The 16,720-nt window shown below is 43.5% G+C and overlaps 1 protein-coding gene across 3 annotated transcripts; it reads right to left on the minus strand.

The window, feature by feature from the left end:
* Positions 1-4,301: 4,301 nt before the first annotated feature.
* On the minus strand, positions 4,302-16,720 carry CUNH16orf46 (chromosome unknown C16orf46 homolog). 3 transcript variants are annotated; one of them, XM_048224008.2, is made up of 7 exons: positions 15,958-16,720; positions 14,014-14,100; positions 13,388-13,515; positions 12,570-12,639; positions 12,241-12,432; positions 10,879-11,126; positions 4,302-6,980 (listed from the first exon to the last, which is right to left on the minus strand). In XM_048224008.2, the coding sequence occupies exons 6-7, from the start codon at positions 11,086-11,088 to the stop codon at positions 5,985-5,987; spliced, it is 1,206 nt and encodes a 401-aa protein (XP_048079965.1). In that variant the 5' UTR covers positions 11,089-11,126; positions 12,241-12,432; positions 12,570-12,639; positions 13,388-13,515; positions 14,014-14,100; positions 15,958-16,720; the 3' UTR covers positions 4,302-5,984. The 3 variants fall into 3 exon arrangements, with proteins under 3 accessions (XP_048079965.1, XP_026351080.2, XP_057170657.1); XM_026495295.4 differs by lacking the exon at positions 13,388-13,515 and having other exon boundaries at positions 15,958-16,718; XM_057314674.1 differs by lacking the exons at positions 13,388-13,515; positions 15,958-16,720 and having other exon boundaries at positions 14,014-14,308.

Genomic DNA, 16,720 nt, shown 5'->3' on the forward strand with positions numbered 1-16,720 from the left:
TAGTATAATGTTCTTACACAAGAAGGTAGTCAAGTAAATACTCTTGTTTTGCAGTGTTTCAATCCAAAGGGTTCTCTCAGTGGTGTCAGCAGTATTGATGTGTTAGCTTACATTTCAGGAGAGGCAGGCTGAAGATGAAGGGGATGCCCAGGTTGCAGTGTTCTCAAACTAACAGATGTGGCACTACGTTTACTAACCTGTGGGTGGGGACGGAGCAAACGCCCAAACTCTGAATAAATTCAAGCATTGTCGATAACGCTTGAAGAGTACCAATATTCATTCCTTTCAACAAACTTAAGAAAAAAAACTTCTAAATTTGATATTGCCTTACTAATAACAAAATATACACATTTGTAACTTTGTTCTAAGTCCACAAAGTCAAAATAGTGAAGGTTGACATAGCAGAAACTTATTGCCAAGGCCCTGCCACTGACTTTTGGTACATGACTGGCAAGAAAGTTAGTATTACAGGATAGAATGCTACAAAAAAGAAACAACAAAATAATTGTAAAAAGTGATACTCATTTTTAGTTTATCAGTGAAATGGTCAAATATTTGAGAAAATTACTTTTTTTTTGAAAAAATATATCTCCAATGGTGACTTTGTTATTCTCAAAAGTGTATATGTCATTTCAATGTGAACAAAGTTTTTTTGTTTGTTTTTTTTTTTTTGTCATAAAGGCATGAGCTTCTTAGCATGGCGTGTGTCAGTGAGACCTTGTTCCTAGCGCGGCATCTTTTACTGCTTTTGCTTGGCAGCAGCTTTTTTACTCTTTGCTTTCTGGTGATCCATCACTTTTTCCATGTCCTTGTTTGGTTAGATGATTGCCTCTCAGACATGTTGCTGTTTAGGACTGAATTTGAACGTCATCCCCCTCCTACTTTATCTTCTCTTTCCTGTGCTATAACGAGAAATTTAATGACTTCAGAAAATGTAGAGTTTGTGCTGTAATAAAAACGTGGCAGAAGTCAAATGCATCTTAGTTAAGTAATCACAAAGGGTATTCAACCTTCCAATGCACCACAATAACATCCCTATTTAAAGTGAGCCTTCAGAAATTAAGATTTTATAGTACACTTCTTTTTTAAAGATTTATTTATTTACTTTAGAGAGAGAGCTAGCATGGGGGGGTGAAGAGGGGAGGGACACAGAGGGAGAGGGAGACAGACTCCGCTGAGCCCTACACAGGGCTTGATTCCGGGACCCCAAAGTCATGACCCCGAGCCGAAATCAAGAGTCAGACATTTAACTGACTGAGCCATCCAGGCACCCCTTAAAGTACACTTTTAAGAAACCATCAAAACTAGCCAACTGTGCTTTCGGGATTATTTATATTGGCTTAGTTTGTGGGAACAATTTCTGTTTAGCTATATTTGAGAGTCTAGTGCTATTAATTGTAAGCTGCTGTCTGTTTGTTCTTTTTTACCTTTTTGGTAAGATGTGTTCTATTTTAAAACCATTTAAATCACTGTTCTCTAACGAGATACGTGCCTAAGTAGTCAGTCTTCAGATTTAGTGTTCTCTAGCTACCATAATAAGGATCTGACACTCCATTTTCCTGAAATTACATGAAAGAAATCAGTCATGAGGATTGAAACTAAGCCTTCATAGAGTCGTGAACAATATCAGAACAGGTGGTATTTAGCCCAAATTAAATGTTTGATTTCTAGTTTTCCTCAGAACACATGCTGACTAAATAAAATTGCTAATGGTCCTGTGGTACTAAAAATACGACTAGTTCATGGTATGTTTTCAAGTTAACAAAGTTTTCATAAGCAGAGAAATTGTTTCATTTTAGAAAATACACGGGGAAGAAAGGTTTGTAGTTTGAGCTAAATCGGGAACAAGGACTATTTTCATATATATGTGCGATGTGTCAATTTGCCAGTGGCTACTGAGGTGTGACGTATGCAGTGTTGGCCACCTCTTAATACTCACGCTGATTTATCATAAGCAGTGAATGTTGAGAGTATTGCTTAAACAGTAGGGAATTCTGAACAATGGCATTACATGTAAATACATCAACTTAACATCATAGAATTTTCTTGAAAACCTTGCCAAAGCAATAATGCACATTCTCAAAAGACAAATATGGGAATATTGACAGCTTTTCTGGGCACTAAGTGGGCCTACTGTCATTACGAGATTGTCTCAGAGAAAAAGCAGGCTTGTGGTCTCTTCCTTCTGAGGGGAACCTGGGCAGGTACCACCAGAGACCTTGAAGGACCAAGACAAAGCTGAGAGCACCAGAGGGCTTTAGATCCAGAGCACCTATGCTTTCCAGGATGCGGTAAGCCAGACATCGCCCACTTTTCCTTTGTCCCTGTGCCAAGGCTTGTGCTCTGTAAGTAAAACTGTCAGAGAAGCTCCTAACACAGGGATTGGATTCCCTAAAGCATTGGTTCTCAACTGGGCTGATTTTGCCGTTGTGGCACTTGGTAATGTCGGGAGGCATTCTTGATTCTCACAACTGAGGGATACTATTGGCAGCTAGTAGATAGAGGCCAGGGATGTTGCTAAATATCCTACAAAACAGTCCCTATGAAGAATTATCCAGCCATGGGAACAAAGGAAGGAGAAAATGATCCTTGACACTCATGCATTTGCTCAGGAAAAAGAGAGTAATACCCAGAAGGGGCTTAAAACTCTTAGAACAGTGCCTTGTAAGTTCAAAGGCATTACTGTATTGTGTGGCTGGTAGTAGAGCTTGGGGCAGAGCTTAGTCTGGACTGAGAGAGCACGGCACTGAGTCTCGTGGCACCAGCGTCCCAGTGAGTTTGGCAGACAGTGGTAGAGTATTCCCTGGGGCACCAACGACTGCCCTGATATGTCCTTGGTCATAGCCACAGGAGCCCCTCTGTTTATTCCCTACCTTGCTTCTCAGTAGCCCCTAAACTGCAGCACCAAGGTTGCACTGGACCCAAACCCAGACACCCCAAAAAGCCCCAGATGTGAGGCCTCCTCCAGTCGTGCAGCTTGGTCTTGGCCTGCTGGGGTTACCCAGAGAGATGGGCTAGGCTTCTGTGGTCTTTCTGGGTCCTGAAGCTCTTAAACTTGGAGGGAGGGAGAGTGAAAGCCAATTTGATTCTAGGTTCCAATCATTTTATAGCATGGTCCTTGAAGTACAGGTAAATTTCACAAAAGGGGGCCACTTCCAAAGTAAAAAGAATAAAAATTAGGGACAGTCTCCCTGAGTAGCCAAAGTCCTGCGTACTTGTCCAAATGTAGTCCGGCCTTATTCTGATTTAAAGTCTTCCTCTTTCTCTTCAAAAGTGCCAACCCCTCCTGTCTGTCAGGAAACATTCTGTCTGCCCAGGTTTCCAGCCCCTCCCTTCCGTCACCCAGACCCTCAGCAGCAGCCCCAGGCCTCAACCCGGCCTCGCCCAGAAGGTGACCTCAGGCCCTGCAGGAGCCCTGTGTCACGTGCTGCCACAGTTCCACTTGGTGATTTTTAAAGTTTTTTGAGAAAAATAGGAGTTTGGGAAGTTTAATGAGACATCCAAAACTAATAGAATGAGGGATGAAACACAGCCCTCCACGCTTGGTTTAGAGAGGACTAGAGGATCCAAACCCTAACTAAGACCATTACCCTGAGGTAGGAAGAGGGCTGTTGCCATCATTATAACATGCTTAACACACTTACGTGGCAGGATTTCCCCCTGAAAGTGTTGTTGGTGACATAGAACCCTGATGGAGACTGCATTCTGTTACACATTTTTCCTTTAGTTAGACTTGGACATCAGAGACCAGTCTGGACATCCTGATTTAATCTGAATGGAAACAGGCAAAACCTAGAGTGATTTTATCCACAAAAAACAAGCTAAACCCAGGCTAATGCAAATAAGATCCTGGAGGGGCTTAATCAGGTTCATTGAAAAATTACCTAAAGAGATGCCAAATACAGAACACTCATATCTATTCATAGAGAAACCTCTTAGTCAATATTTTGCGGGCCAAACTAATTATTTGCTCAAAAAGAAGGATACTACACATCTTTAAATTTGGGCCCTTCCTTTGTTCAGACCAGCCCTCCTCTTAATTCTAAATCATTATGTTTACTCCAAAATCTATAGAATTTATAACCCTTATCTCAACTAAAGAGTTTTTTTTTACAAAAGAAATATTTTGGGGGCACCTGGGTGGCTCAGTCGGTTAAGTGTCTGCCTTCAGCTCATGTCATGATCCCAGGGTTCTGGGATCGAGCCCCTCATAGGACTCCTTGCTCACTGGGGAGTCTGCTTCTCCCTCTCCGTCTGCCTTCCTCTCCCTTCTTGTGCTATTTCTCTCTCTCTCTGTGTCAAATAAATAAATAAAATCCTTTTAAAAAAGAAAAAGAAAAAATATTTTGTTTTAACTTAGTGTTTTCAGACTGCCTCAAGATCCAAAATGTAAGCACCGCTGGGCTCTGGCCCTCACTCATGTTGGTAGACGCGCTCCCACCCTAATCGACACTCTTGCCTGTTTTACACATTGAGCTTCGTCATGATCTTGCTGTTTCTAAGAGGGGCTTGGTGAACCACTGACTTAGGTGGGCAGGCTGCCAGAGCTGGAGGGTCCTCACACAGCCCTGGATCCAACACCTCATGTTCCAGACACAGTGGGAAATCAGAGCTTCTTCGGGGCAAAATCCAGTTGGTTTCTTCATTCAGAGAAGAAGTGGGCAGAGCCTAAAAACTGCTTCTAGACTATAAAAAAGTGTCCAACCTCAGTAGGCAAAATACACATTTAATGACCATTGTACTATAATCATTTCTGCATTTCTGGTGTTTTGTAAATAGAAATCACAAAACAATAACCTAAACTAAGAGAAAAGACATTACAAAGACCAGTTATGGAAAGCAGATGTTAACAAATACAGTCATATATTCTGTCTACCCATCATTAGGGGACAGGAAGTCCAGAGTTCAAGTACAACCTACCATAAGCAAATGCTAACTATGTAATTACAGAGCGGCTAAATGTTACTCATATTTAAAAACTGGTTTTTCAGAGCATTTCTCTACATAGCATTGTCACTTGGCACTTAAAATATAACTCATTTACAAATGTTTAATGTATATACAACTTCAGGAAATATGCATTGGGGTAAAATGAAGGAAGAAGAGGCACAGAAGGGAGAAATTAACATCCCTATTCCATAAGTGTCTGTCTGGGGTTGTGAGTTCCCAAATATTAGATGCAAGGTAAGGCTGCAGGAAGCATGTAGGATGACAATTATAATCACAATGACTTTTTTTTTTTTTTTCAAATAATTACTCTTAACCTGCTTCCCAAGATGGACTTTATAGAGCTGTGGTTAAAAGTTTTGCAGACATGGAGACTAGCATGAGGCTAGAACATAAGTATATGAAACCCTGGGATATGCAGCATGTAGTGGGTATGATACGTCTGTGGATATAAGGATATGACACCTTGGGCACAAGGATATTTATTTGGACACAGGCTGGAACTATCTACTAAAGCAATGTTTCAGATCTTTGTTGCAAGAGAAAATAAAGCAACAGATAGATATTTGCCTGGTTCAAAAGATCAGGAAACAATTTGGTCTAAACAAGCCCTTACACTTAGCTTTAGGCACGGAGGTGGGGTGGAAAGAGCCCCTGCCAGTTGGCTCCGGGCTGACGTGGGCATCACTGGGAGGCCCTTCGGAGCCCCACCGTCCATTGGCTTCTAGGGGGAGTGGAGAGATAAGGCAGGCAGAGGCTGAGACTGGCATTACCACTTTGCATTTTGTAAATGGCTAAGCAACAGAAGCAGGTGACACATAAATATGAGGGTTTTGAGAATAAATCAAAACCCATACAATGAGGTCCATTTTCCTCTGGTTCTGCTGCAAAAAAAGGGCAAGGGAGGGTAGATAGGCAGGAAGAGTATGGCAGAAGAAGAGAAGAAAGGAAAGGGTGGGATGGGGCGGGAGAGAGAGACAGGGAGAGATGAATGAATTCAAACAGTGCTTATTCCCAAGGAATTCTATTGTGGCAACTCAGAGCAGTCTGTGAGTGGAGACAGGAATAACAACTCTGCTCACGGTGAGGGACGGCAAGAGAGTTCTCGGGAACACTTTGGTCTCCAACATTTGGGGCCTGTGTTCCTGCTTGGCCTCTGTGAGAATGCGCTTTTGGGTGTTGACGGGAGGTCTTGGCTCCCTGGCTTTGAATTTGGCCTTGTAGTTTTGCACTCCGTGTTTCTGCAAAAGCTGCACGGTGGCGAGATAGCGCACGTTGCTGGGGTTGGGAGGGCACACCAGGTTTTTCTCAGGCAGGAGGGACCAGTGCAGGCAGCACCGCTCCGGATTGGCCAACAGGGATGTCGGGGCCACCCGGGGAGGGAAAGGCAGTGTGTCATTGACCTTGAGGTGCTTGGCCACCTCAATGGGTCTCTTTTCACCTTTCCCGTCAACTGTTTTCAATCCATATGCACAAGCCACACACTCATCCTTTTCCACACTCAGCACCTTCTCTTCTGGCTGCAAGAAAAAGTTCTTACTCTTCTTACCCAGAACATCCAAGCCGTTTGGGGGTGAAGCCCTCAGGGGAGGTAGAACTAAAAGGGCCCTGGAAGTCAAGGAGTCTGAGATGGAGGGCCCTCTGCTGGGGCTTCTGGGGTCCTTGCCCCTAAGAGCCTCAGGGGTGGCCCAGTCTTCCTTGCACCAAATAAACTCCTTTATTTGCAGACTTTTTTTCTTTCCCTGACTGTAGGGGGGAAAGCAGATCTTGCTAATCTCGCTGGAGGCAGCGGTGGGGCCCAGAGGGGTCCCCTGAGTCTGGGAGGGGCTGCCTTGATCCTTCTCTGGACCCACCTCAGCCGGAGCCCCCGACCCCAACTTCTCCGCCTCTGCCTGAGGCCTGGCCTCAGCGCTCCCTTGGGAGAGACTGCCACAGAGTAAGCAGCTGCTGCCACTTTCTCCCACCCTCGCCTTTTTAAGCTTCTTCCTGGGCCAGATGCAGGCAGTTGGAGAAGTCCTTCCCCAGCCTTGGACCTGCAAATAAAGCAGCATGTTACTCCCGGCAGAGCTGCTCAAACTCTAGCTGCCCCAGCTGTGGCCACATCCCCATTTTGGCCATCCTATCTGAACTGATATTTTTCTTAAAATTGACTCACCCTTTTCTTTTTTAATTTTAATACTATTTTAGTCTCATACTAAGTAATAACATTTGTAACAGTATTTGTTAATCTGAAAAGTAGCCACTGGATTTAATACTAAAATACTAAGCAAAAATATTTGTAAATGGCCATCTTGGTGTGCTGACTCTGTCTGTTTTCAGATGCACATTAAAATAAAGTTAGGACACTTAAAATCAAAACTGTTCGTACTTGTCTCCCTACCAGGCTCTGTTATCAAACCCTGGAAGACTGCTGTGTGGTGGGGCTGGAGCGAGAGACGATGAGCAGAAGCAGGTCCTGGAGTCAGCGTACCCTGGCACCCCTGCACCACCTGCTCCCCCATCTGTCCACGCCCAGAGTGCCCTGGCTGAGCTTGCCACAGATGTCACCATTAAATAGAATTGCCAGATAAAAATACAGAACCACATTTGAGACATACTTAACACTAAACATACTAGGTACTGTTTACTGAAATTCAAATTTAACCGGGTATCCTGTGTCTTCGTTTGCTAAATCTGGCAACCTTATGTGTAAAAAAAAAAAAAAAAAAAGAAGCAAACATAGTTCCCATGTTTTTACTATGTTGCAGGCACTGAGCTAAGGATCCATTGGTATTGGCATTCATTCATTTAACCCATGCCACAGCACTATAATTCAGGTATTCTGATGCCCAGTATACATACGTGGAAACCGCCGTTCAAAATGTTATGACAGCCAATGGCAAAGTTCTGGCACATTCAGAAGGTCTGTGCACTCCCACACAGGCGACAAGGAGAGGCTGTGAGGAGCACAGTGTCTCCTGGGCCTGACCACAGGGCCAGGCTCTGGTCATCTTGCCCAAAAACATCCCTTTACCATCGTTCCCTCCTGACCTCTGCACCCTCTCACTGCATGTGCTCAGCTCCCCAAATTCTGAAGTGTGAAGCATCACTTCTTCAAAAAGTCTAGTAAGTGCCCGACACTGAATCCCGGCATTCCTGTCCTCCTCATACACCCCTCTGGCCGGAATTTACAGATGAGGAACTTGGAGCTAGGGGACAGGAGCCCTCCCCAATGTTAGCTGCCTGTAAGTGGTGAATCTGAACCTGATCTTTCTTACTCCAAAGTCCTAGTACCCTTACCAAAGCCACACTGATACCTCAAATATATTCCAACCAAAAAAATCCCCATTTTCTTTTGCATAATTGAGTCCTAATTCTTAGATGGCAAGTATATATGGGGGCTGTAAGGTCGCTGCCTTGCGCTACACTCTTGAGACAGCCTAAGGACACCTCTCCCAGCCTACTCTTCTGGCTTCTGTTCTGGAACCCTGTCCCTTTGTGTGCTGCTAAGTTGGTGCTGGGTCTTCAAGAGGACCACATTGCTTGCTTCAGACCTGACTTCCCAGGTGATTTTCCAGCTTTTGCAGAGAAGGGACCTAGCACATTAGCTAACAGATCCTCAGGCTAACTGGCCTCTCTACCAAAGGTGGCTTCAGCTGGAACAAGACAAGTCCCGCACCCCCAAATGCCCCTCCTGCACTCTCCTACCACCCCCAAGCACTCCTCCTGCATCCTCCTCCAGCCAGACAAGGGGTGATTTTTCTGCTGGTTGTGCTTATGTAGCAAGCCACCTTTTACTCACCTGGATACTTACTGAGGGAAACCTAAATTCTGGAAATTTAATCTTTCTACAGATGTTTACAGATGTTCTATTTAATCTATTAAACAGGTGCACCTGATGAGTGAACAAATGTTCTCTACTGGCTTGACCCTAAGACTCATCTGGACTGCTCTTAAAAATCCAGATTCCTGAGCCCCACCACGACCGACTAAGCCAATACTCACAAGATGGACTTGGGCGGGTGGTTTTAAAAACACCCCAGGTGAGCCTTGGGTTGAAGCTGCTACAGAGGATCTATATCTCCAGGGTGTTCTGGTGGCCTGGCAGGGGATCCAAGTCCAGAGAAGGGGGTCAATGATGCCTGGCTCTTTTGATTCTCACAGGTGGGCTGTCCCGGGTAAGCTAAATGTTGGTTGGGTTGGTCTGGGTCAAAAATGTACAGCCCTGAGGCAACCCATCCTGAGAGGTCGCTTGGCTCTGCAAACATAGGAAGTTCTCACTAATTGCTACCAGCAAAGTGTTCTCTGTCCTCATTTAAATGCTGGCCCACGTGTCCCTGGCACCAGCACAGGAAGTATCAAGGGCCCCAAGCCAGGGCAGGAAGCTGGTTTTGGCGGGACAGGCCTCTGACACCCCTTGGGACAAGGTCGCCTGAGAAGCCAGGGAGGGCTGGTAGGCAGAGAGTGAAGAGCAACAGGCAGCAGGCAGGAGGAGATAGCATGGCACGATCATCCTCGACAGACTGTGAGCAGCAAACATACTCCCAGCACGGGGCACATGTGGCATTTCTTCCAATTAATACAAAATTCTTTCCCAACAGCCCTTGGATAGATACATTTCAGTCATTACTTTCCATAGTAAACCGAACCTTCTAAACTTGGAAAGTTTTAAATCCTCAAACAGAACTGTCTATAACCCTGACTTAGTTGGCATGAACCTGTGGGTCCACCAGGCAGGGGTGGGGCGGTGCCACAGAGAGAGAATAAGAGGAGGGTCCTGAAGACCCAACTCCTTCTTCAACTGTCAAGTGGACTTGGGGGAGTTGGTCTGCCATGTCTTGGCCTCAGTTTCCATATTTATAAAATAAACCAATTAGATCAGGTTTCCTCAACCTCAGCACCAGACATTTAGGGCATGTTATAGATTGCATGACTGTGTCCCCCCAAATTCCTCTGTTGAAGCCCAAATCCCCAAAGTGTTGGATTTGGAGGTGGGGGCCTTTGGAGGTTATTAGGGTTAATGAAGTCAAGAGGGTGGGGCCCTCAAAATGGTATCAGTGCCCTTATAAGAGGAGGTGGAGATAAGGGATCTACTTACACCACCGAGGACCATGTGAGCACAAAACAGGAAGAGGTTCCCCCACCAGAACCGAACCATGCTGGCACCCCGATCTTGGATGTCCACCCTCCGGACTGTGAGAATTAAGTGTCTGTTGCATATGCCCCCAATCTGTGGTATTCTGTTATAGCAGGCCTGAACCAAGACAGCACTGGGTCATTCCTTGTGGTGGGGGCTGTCCTGGTCACTGTAGGATGTGGAGCAGCACCTCTGGCCTCTATCCAGTGGATGCCAGTAGCATCCCCTTCCCCTCATTCCCAGTTGTGGGACATTGCCAAGCATCACCTAAGAATCACTGTATTAGACCAAATTTCCTTACAGTTCTAAATTTAGGATTCTATTCTAAGAATAGTTTAAGAATAAACCCATGGGGCTCTGAGTGGTACCACTAGGACAGAAATCCCAGGTCTCTTGGGGAGCTTAGCACAGCAGTTAAGGAGCTTGGGTTCTGGAGTCCAGAAGAGCTGGATTCAAGCCCTGCCTTGGCCACTGGCTGGGTGATCTTTGGCAGACTCTTTCACCTTTTGGGTGCCTCATTATCTTTGTCTGAAAACTGAGGCTGTTCATAATACCTGCCTCATAGGACTGTTGAGAGGTTGAATGAAGTGATGTATGTAAAGCACTTAGTCCTGTGCTTGCCAAGACTAACTGGCCACAAATACCCAATAAAAGGTACTGCTCTTACCATTATTTGTATTTTACCTCTATTCCTAAGATTTCTGTATCTCATTGCTTATACATTTTTTAGTAATAACTATTTTTGGCAAAAGTAAAAGGAAAGGCCTACATCAAAAGACAGATGCATGAGACACCTCAGTCAAGGAGATACTCACTGCTTCTTCCCAACCAGTTCCGATGACAAACTCATTGGCTTTTTCATCTTGTTCAAGTGTAATGTCACTGATATTGAGAAGACAATAAACATGATTCTTTTCACTTCTTTCATCTGGGCAAGTATAGGTTAATTCTGTTTCTTCTGGGCTTTGAATTTCATTATTTTCACTATTTTCTATCTCAGTCTCATTTTTCTGACAGAGATCCATTACTGTGATTGTGGCTGAAGGTTTTTAACATCTTCTTCCTGTAGCGTGAAAAGCAGGCTGAACTTAGTTTTTAATATTAATTTCTTAAAAACTGAATTAATAACCCAGGCAAAATAACATCAAGACACATTTCAGAATAGACTGAAAGAAATATTACAAAACCATCCATTGCCAGATATTGATATGATAAAAGACACGACTAATTGGAAAGACTAATAGATTTAATTGAAGACCAAAGTTGGGATTGAAGAGGATAGGAGGATGTTAGCAGAGGTTCTATCCCTCGTGACAGGGTAGAGCACAGCAAGGAAGATAGGTTTAAGCACCCCTGCCCTCCATTCCAAAAAAGTCCAGATGCTACTGTGCTAACACCATGGGAACTGTGGTGGGCATGTGTGACCTGGCCACTTTCCCTTCTTTCCCTTCCTGGCAACTCTGGATACCGGCCGAGGCTGGGGAGCATGTGGTCTAGGTTAGGCTGGTCTGCCCATCCTAATCCACCCTGCATGACTGAGTCCTTATGAAAATGGACACAGACACGTAGAGAGGGAGGCCATGTGAAGAGGCCCAGAGAGAAGCCTGAAAGCCACAGAGAGGGGCCTGGAGTAGATCCTTCCCTCATGACCCTCGGAAGAAACCAACCCTGCAGACACCTTGATTTTGGACTTCCAGCTTCCAGAACTGTGAAGCAATACATTTCTGTTCTTTAAGCCGCCCAGTCTGTGGTCCTATGTCAAGGCAGCCCTAGCACACTAGTACCATATTTGGTGGTAATGGTACCAGTGACAGTGAGGATGAGAGTGGTAATTTCTATTCTTAACTGATATTTTTCTAGGTTGAAAAATGGAGCTTGGCATTTATAATCAGTCAAAGAGTTACAAAAGTTGTCATCCTTTCTTTTTTTTTTTTTCTTTTTTTTTTTTTTTTTTGCAGGGCTTGGACTCACGACCCTGAGATCAAGACCTGAGCTGAAATCGAGGGTCAGATGCTTAACCCACTGAACCACCCATGGAAAGTTATCATCCTGATCAGGGGCACAGACTTGGTTGCCAAACAGCCAGGGCTCCAATCCTATCAGTAGCTATATGACCTTGGGCAAGTTACTTTTCTGGGTCTGTTTGCTCATCTCAAAGATGGGTATGAGTATAGTACCTTCGTACAGACAGAGGCTACTCCTGGTCACCCCATAAGCTGCAGAGATGAATCCCAGGGCGTAGGCAGCGACCTTCAATAGTCCAGCTGCATGCTGATGAACAGCCAGGGCCTTCTTGAGGATTCCTTGCTTGTAATGACACAGAGGTGACTGGGAACCACGCACTTGGCTTTCTCTCACTGTAGTGATCCCTGTCAGAAACCCACTTATTAAATTTTCTGTTGAGGTAGAGATCAATAACTTCTTATAACAATACCTGTTTAATTACCATTTTGGCTTTTTCACATAGGCTTAAGGTGGCATTTTGATGCTAATAAAGTCCATTTACCTATGGAAGGTCAAATATCTTTGGACATCCTAATCTTTTCCAATATGACATCAGAGGAAATTAATGAAATCTGAAAGGAAAAAAATTATATTAGAAGTGGCTAAAAACCAGAAGGGCTATTCTGTTTACAAACAAAAGCATGATTAAGGACCAGATTGTGCAAAGCTGCCTGATCCTTTCATCTTGTGAAATTTCACTTCAGTCACTGCTCAGGCCAAAGAAGCTCCTGACTCAGTCGTGTCTCCTTCTGAATTACAAACACATTGGTACCACAGAAGCCCAAAGACTTAACAAGTGTACAGTTCAAAAGGAGAAAAGTAGAGAATCAAAAGCAAAGCCATTTATTTAAATAAGAAAATAAATGTGCACATGAGGTTAATATAGCAAGGAAATAGATACTCTTTAGGAGAGATTAAGTATAGCCAGAGTATTCAAATGAATAAGAAAAAAGTTCTGTGCTCGAAGTATCTCTGCTGGCAAGGTGCTCACTACTTAGAGAGCCTGTTTCAATGGCTCTAATTTCCTGGTTCTCAAACTTGGCTGCACCTTAGAATCATGATGCCCCACAGCCTACCCACAGAGATTCTGATTCTTATTGGTCTGGGCAAAGTCTGGCCATCACTGCCTTCAAAAGCACCCTACATGATTGTATGATCCAGCAGAGCAGTTACGAAGATCTTCCTTATATTGACCCCAATACAGGTTTTCCTGCCCTCTCAGTATCCTCCATCCTTGTGTCCTCATTTTGCCCTCCAGAGCAAGACTCTGTGATGGGAAGGCTCCCCATTCACGGATGGACTTCAGGAGATCTAGGACACCTTGGAAAATGCTCAGGCATTTTTTCAGGAAAAGGGCTTGCATCAGAGGTACAAAGCTGTCTGTCACAGCAAAGGGTTGAAGAATCATTGATCTGAAGATGGACCGTTGCCTCAGCTTCCCAACGGCCCTATGAAAAGGATGAAAAGGTTCATGTACTCTTCTCTCTGTCAGGGTAACCATCTCCAGCAACTTCAACTATTTCTCACATGTCATGAGAACATGTGAAATCTGAGAGGAAGACAATGTTATCTCTATATCGAGACAGACGAAGAGCAGAGGCCAAAGACGAGGTATTGGCAAAGCCCCTGTTTTGCATCAATAGAAGTTGGACCCAGTGAGGGTACCAGAAGAAGTTCCAGTCATATTATATTCCAAAGGGCCAAAAGAAACCCAGGTAACAATAATATGAAACAATAAAAGAGCTGTGTAACAGCTTTTACTATGCACCAGGCATTGTTATAAGCACTTTACATGTTTTTTTATAAATACTGCATTTTATAAGTACTTTATTCATTTAATGGAGGATCATGGGAACAATATTGACTCCTTATGACCAAACACTAAGAATCAGCTCTGAAGTCAGTAAACATAGTATTCTTAGTCAAATGGCCAGATCATTGCATACCAGATTGCTAGGTGTTCCTCTGGAACACTGGTGTTCAAGCTGCATCAAGATGCTCCACTGCTAAAATAGAATGTTGTTGGTCTTTTCCTAATTAGGAAAAAAAAAAAGAATTCAGTTAGTGGAAAGAACAGTCTTAATTTAAAATTTTTCTCCAATAACCATGCCTTCAAGTTGTATTGTCCCTTCTTGTCTTCCAGTTCATGTAAGAGATGACAAATAGAAGTATACAAGAAGCAATCAAAGATCAACTAAAAGAGTGGATATGTGATTTCTTACAAATTGTATGCATTCTTACTTTTACGTTGAAATGCAGACATCTGTATGGATGTAATAGTCATATTTTCTGATAGTAAAATTATGCCTAGTTTACCGATTTGAAGTAAATCAGTAGGTCATGCTATTCCACTTCTTGACTTCTAGAGAGCTTTACAATCATACAACTGAGAGCTCATTACTTTGCAAGAATCTTGTTTCATTCCACTGATAGCTCTAAAGATTAGAATGACATCTGCAACCCTGAAACTTATGCTCCTCAGTTCCTGGTGTTCCTCCCAAAAGCAACATGATAATACTGAAAATAACTGAAGACAGCTATTATTCTTCAGAAGAGAATCTCAAATTCCCTCATCTTGAGAATGCACAATTGCCTGTCAATGTCTTTAAAATATAGTACCTGGAAATGAGGGTAATATTTCAAATGTGGTCTGGCTATAAATGTTTATTTTGAAATCTGACTCCCTTTGATCTGAAATCTACACCTATTAATTGAACAAAGATTGCTACATGTTTAAAAAGCTATATCCCAATCTTGATTAACACTGAGCTGGAGGTCAACTATAACTTCTACATTTTTTTCCACGTGAATTGTTAATAATCCCTGTCTTCTTCACTTCATATCCATGCTGTTAATTTTCTTTTAAAATTTTGTTCTTCTTTTTTTTTTTCACTAGATATAGACCTCTGAATGGATCAGATGTTTCTAAAATTTCCTCTTGTTGGTTTTGGACCATCATTCCAACCTGCTTAGATACTTGCCAGTCTGACTCTGACACCCCACAGTTTGGCCATTCCTTCCCACTTTAAGACTTGGATTTGATGGGCATACCTCCTGTAACTTCATCTAAGTCACTGATAAAATGTTGGCGAGGAGAGGGTAAAGGACAATGCCATGTGGATATGCTTTGTACTGGGGCATTTATTAATTACCAACTGGCTGCAAATTCACCTCACTATACAATTATCTGGCCTATGCATATAAATCTCATCTACAGAATTCTTGATCCATTGGTTTAGATAAACTTCATTTTTTTAAAAAAGGACTACCAAGAGTCGTAGAAATTTACATTTACATTGATGTCTGTTAATTTTTTAAAATATTTACTCTCTATGTTAGGGATGAAGAATGTGTTCCACATTGTTGGTTCCAAATAGTCCCAACACAACTAGAGTGTTGTGTTGAGAAGGATGTTAAGACAGCCACTTCAGGAAAGACTTCTGTGGTTGATTAATGATGTCTGCCAGAGAATAAAGAGTGGTAATACACGTGCCACCTATTTGGCATTGCTTATATAAAAAGTCAGATTCCAAATGCCTTACTCTAGATTCCTATACCTGGTTGACACATTCCCAGGTAATTAATAGGCGGCGGGGGGGGGGGGGATGTTGATGGGCCGGGAGAGGTGAAAAGCTCAGGATATTCAAGTCAAAAGCAAGCTATGATCCCTTAAAACTCCTTGCCACCTCCCTGGCTCTACGCCATGCCCTATACCCTCCCCCCATCTTCCTGGAAGTTTCAGGTTTAAAGGAATCTTGAATCTATGTCAGAATTTCAGACTGGGAAAGATGGGCTTCTGGCAGTCTCAACTGGAATTCTGAATGGATGGCCCTGTGGATCCTTAAAAACGTGTGCTGAGTGAAGAAATCAATGAATAAAAACACCATTACCTATGATGGAAGCGAAGTTTCTTAATACAGAGCTAAGCTTCAGTCATATGAAGTGGTTAAATAAATCTTGAAGACTGTCTTGGGCATGCTGATCACTGGTAATATAGTTTCTAAAGGAAAATGATATGAAGACTTCAACCTAATTTACAGTTTTGGAACACAACTCGGCAGGGAGTCGAATCTTTGCCTCGAAGTTAAGCACATGCACCACTCAACTTGCACAGTTTGTTCACATTTTCAGGAGTATAAATCTTATCTCTCCAAGTTAATTATCTGTGCCTTATGCTTATTACGTGCCCAGAGAGCACAGCAGCTTTGATGACCCATAGAAGGAATCCTAAGGGCGTGATTTATACAACCATCCCTCCGGATCAGACCTTTTTTACTGCAGTCCCAGTCTCTGACCCTTCCGCTCTTTCCACTCACACCCATTCACTCGCTAAGTGCCTATTAGGTGCCTAGCTCTGGTAACAAAACAGTAAAGCACCGCGTGTCTTCTTAGCAGTCAACACAGCTTACAAGTGTACATGAAAGCTCAAGTCATCAAACACACACACTCCACCTGTTGCTCCTAAAGCCCAGGCGCTTCACACCTGGCTCTTCGCTTTCCTAGAATAGACCCTCCCCTTCCCCCAGGCTCCTTCCCTTCTTCCAAGATCCTTCTTCCTCCTCTTCATCCAGCAGCTCCTGCCGTGCCAAAGAAGATGCCTATACCCTTCTTTCAAGAGCTGTCCTCTCCAGCAAAATGTCCCCACTCGCTCAC

This window comes from Ursus arctos, unplaced genomic scaffold (genome assembly GCF_023065955.2).
Source record: "Ursus arctos isolate Adak ecotype North America unplaced genomic scaffold, UrsArc2.0 scaffold_19, whole genome shotgun sequence".
In the NCBI taxonomy this organism is placed as follows: domain Eukaryota; kingdom Metazoa; phylum Chordata; class Mammalia; order Carnivora; family Ursidae; genus Ursus; species Ursus arctos.

What these genes read in the sequence shown, in the direction of transcription:
- CUNH16orf46 (XM_048224008.2), bottom strand. Translation starts at nt 11,088, where the DNA reads ATGGATCTCTGTCAGAAAAATGAGACTGAGATAGAAAATAGTGAAAAT. An exon ending in GAACTGGTTGGGAAGAAGCA is followed by an intron (nt 6,981 to 10,878) that starts GTGAGTATCTCC and finishes CTTTATTTGCAG; the next exon opens with GTCCAAGGCTGGGGAAGGAC.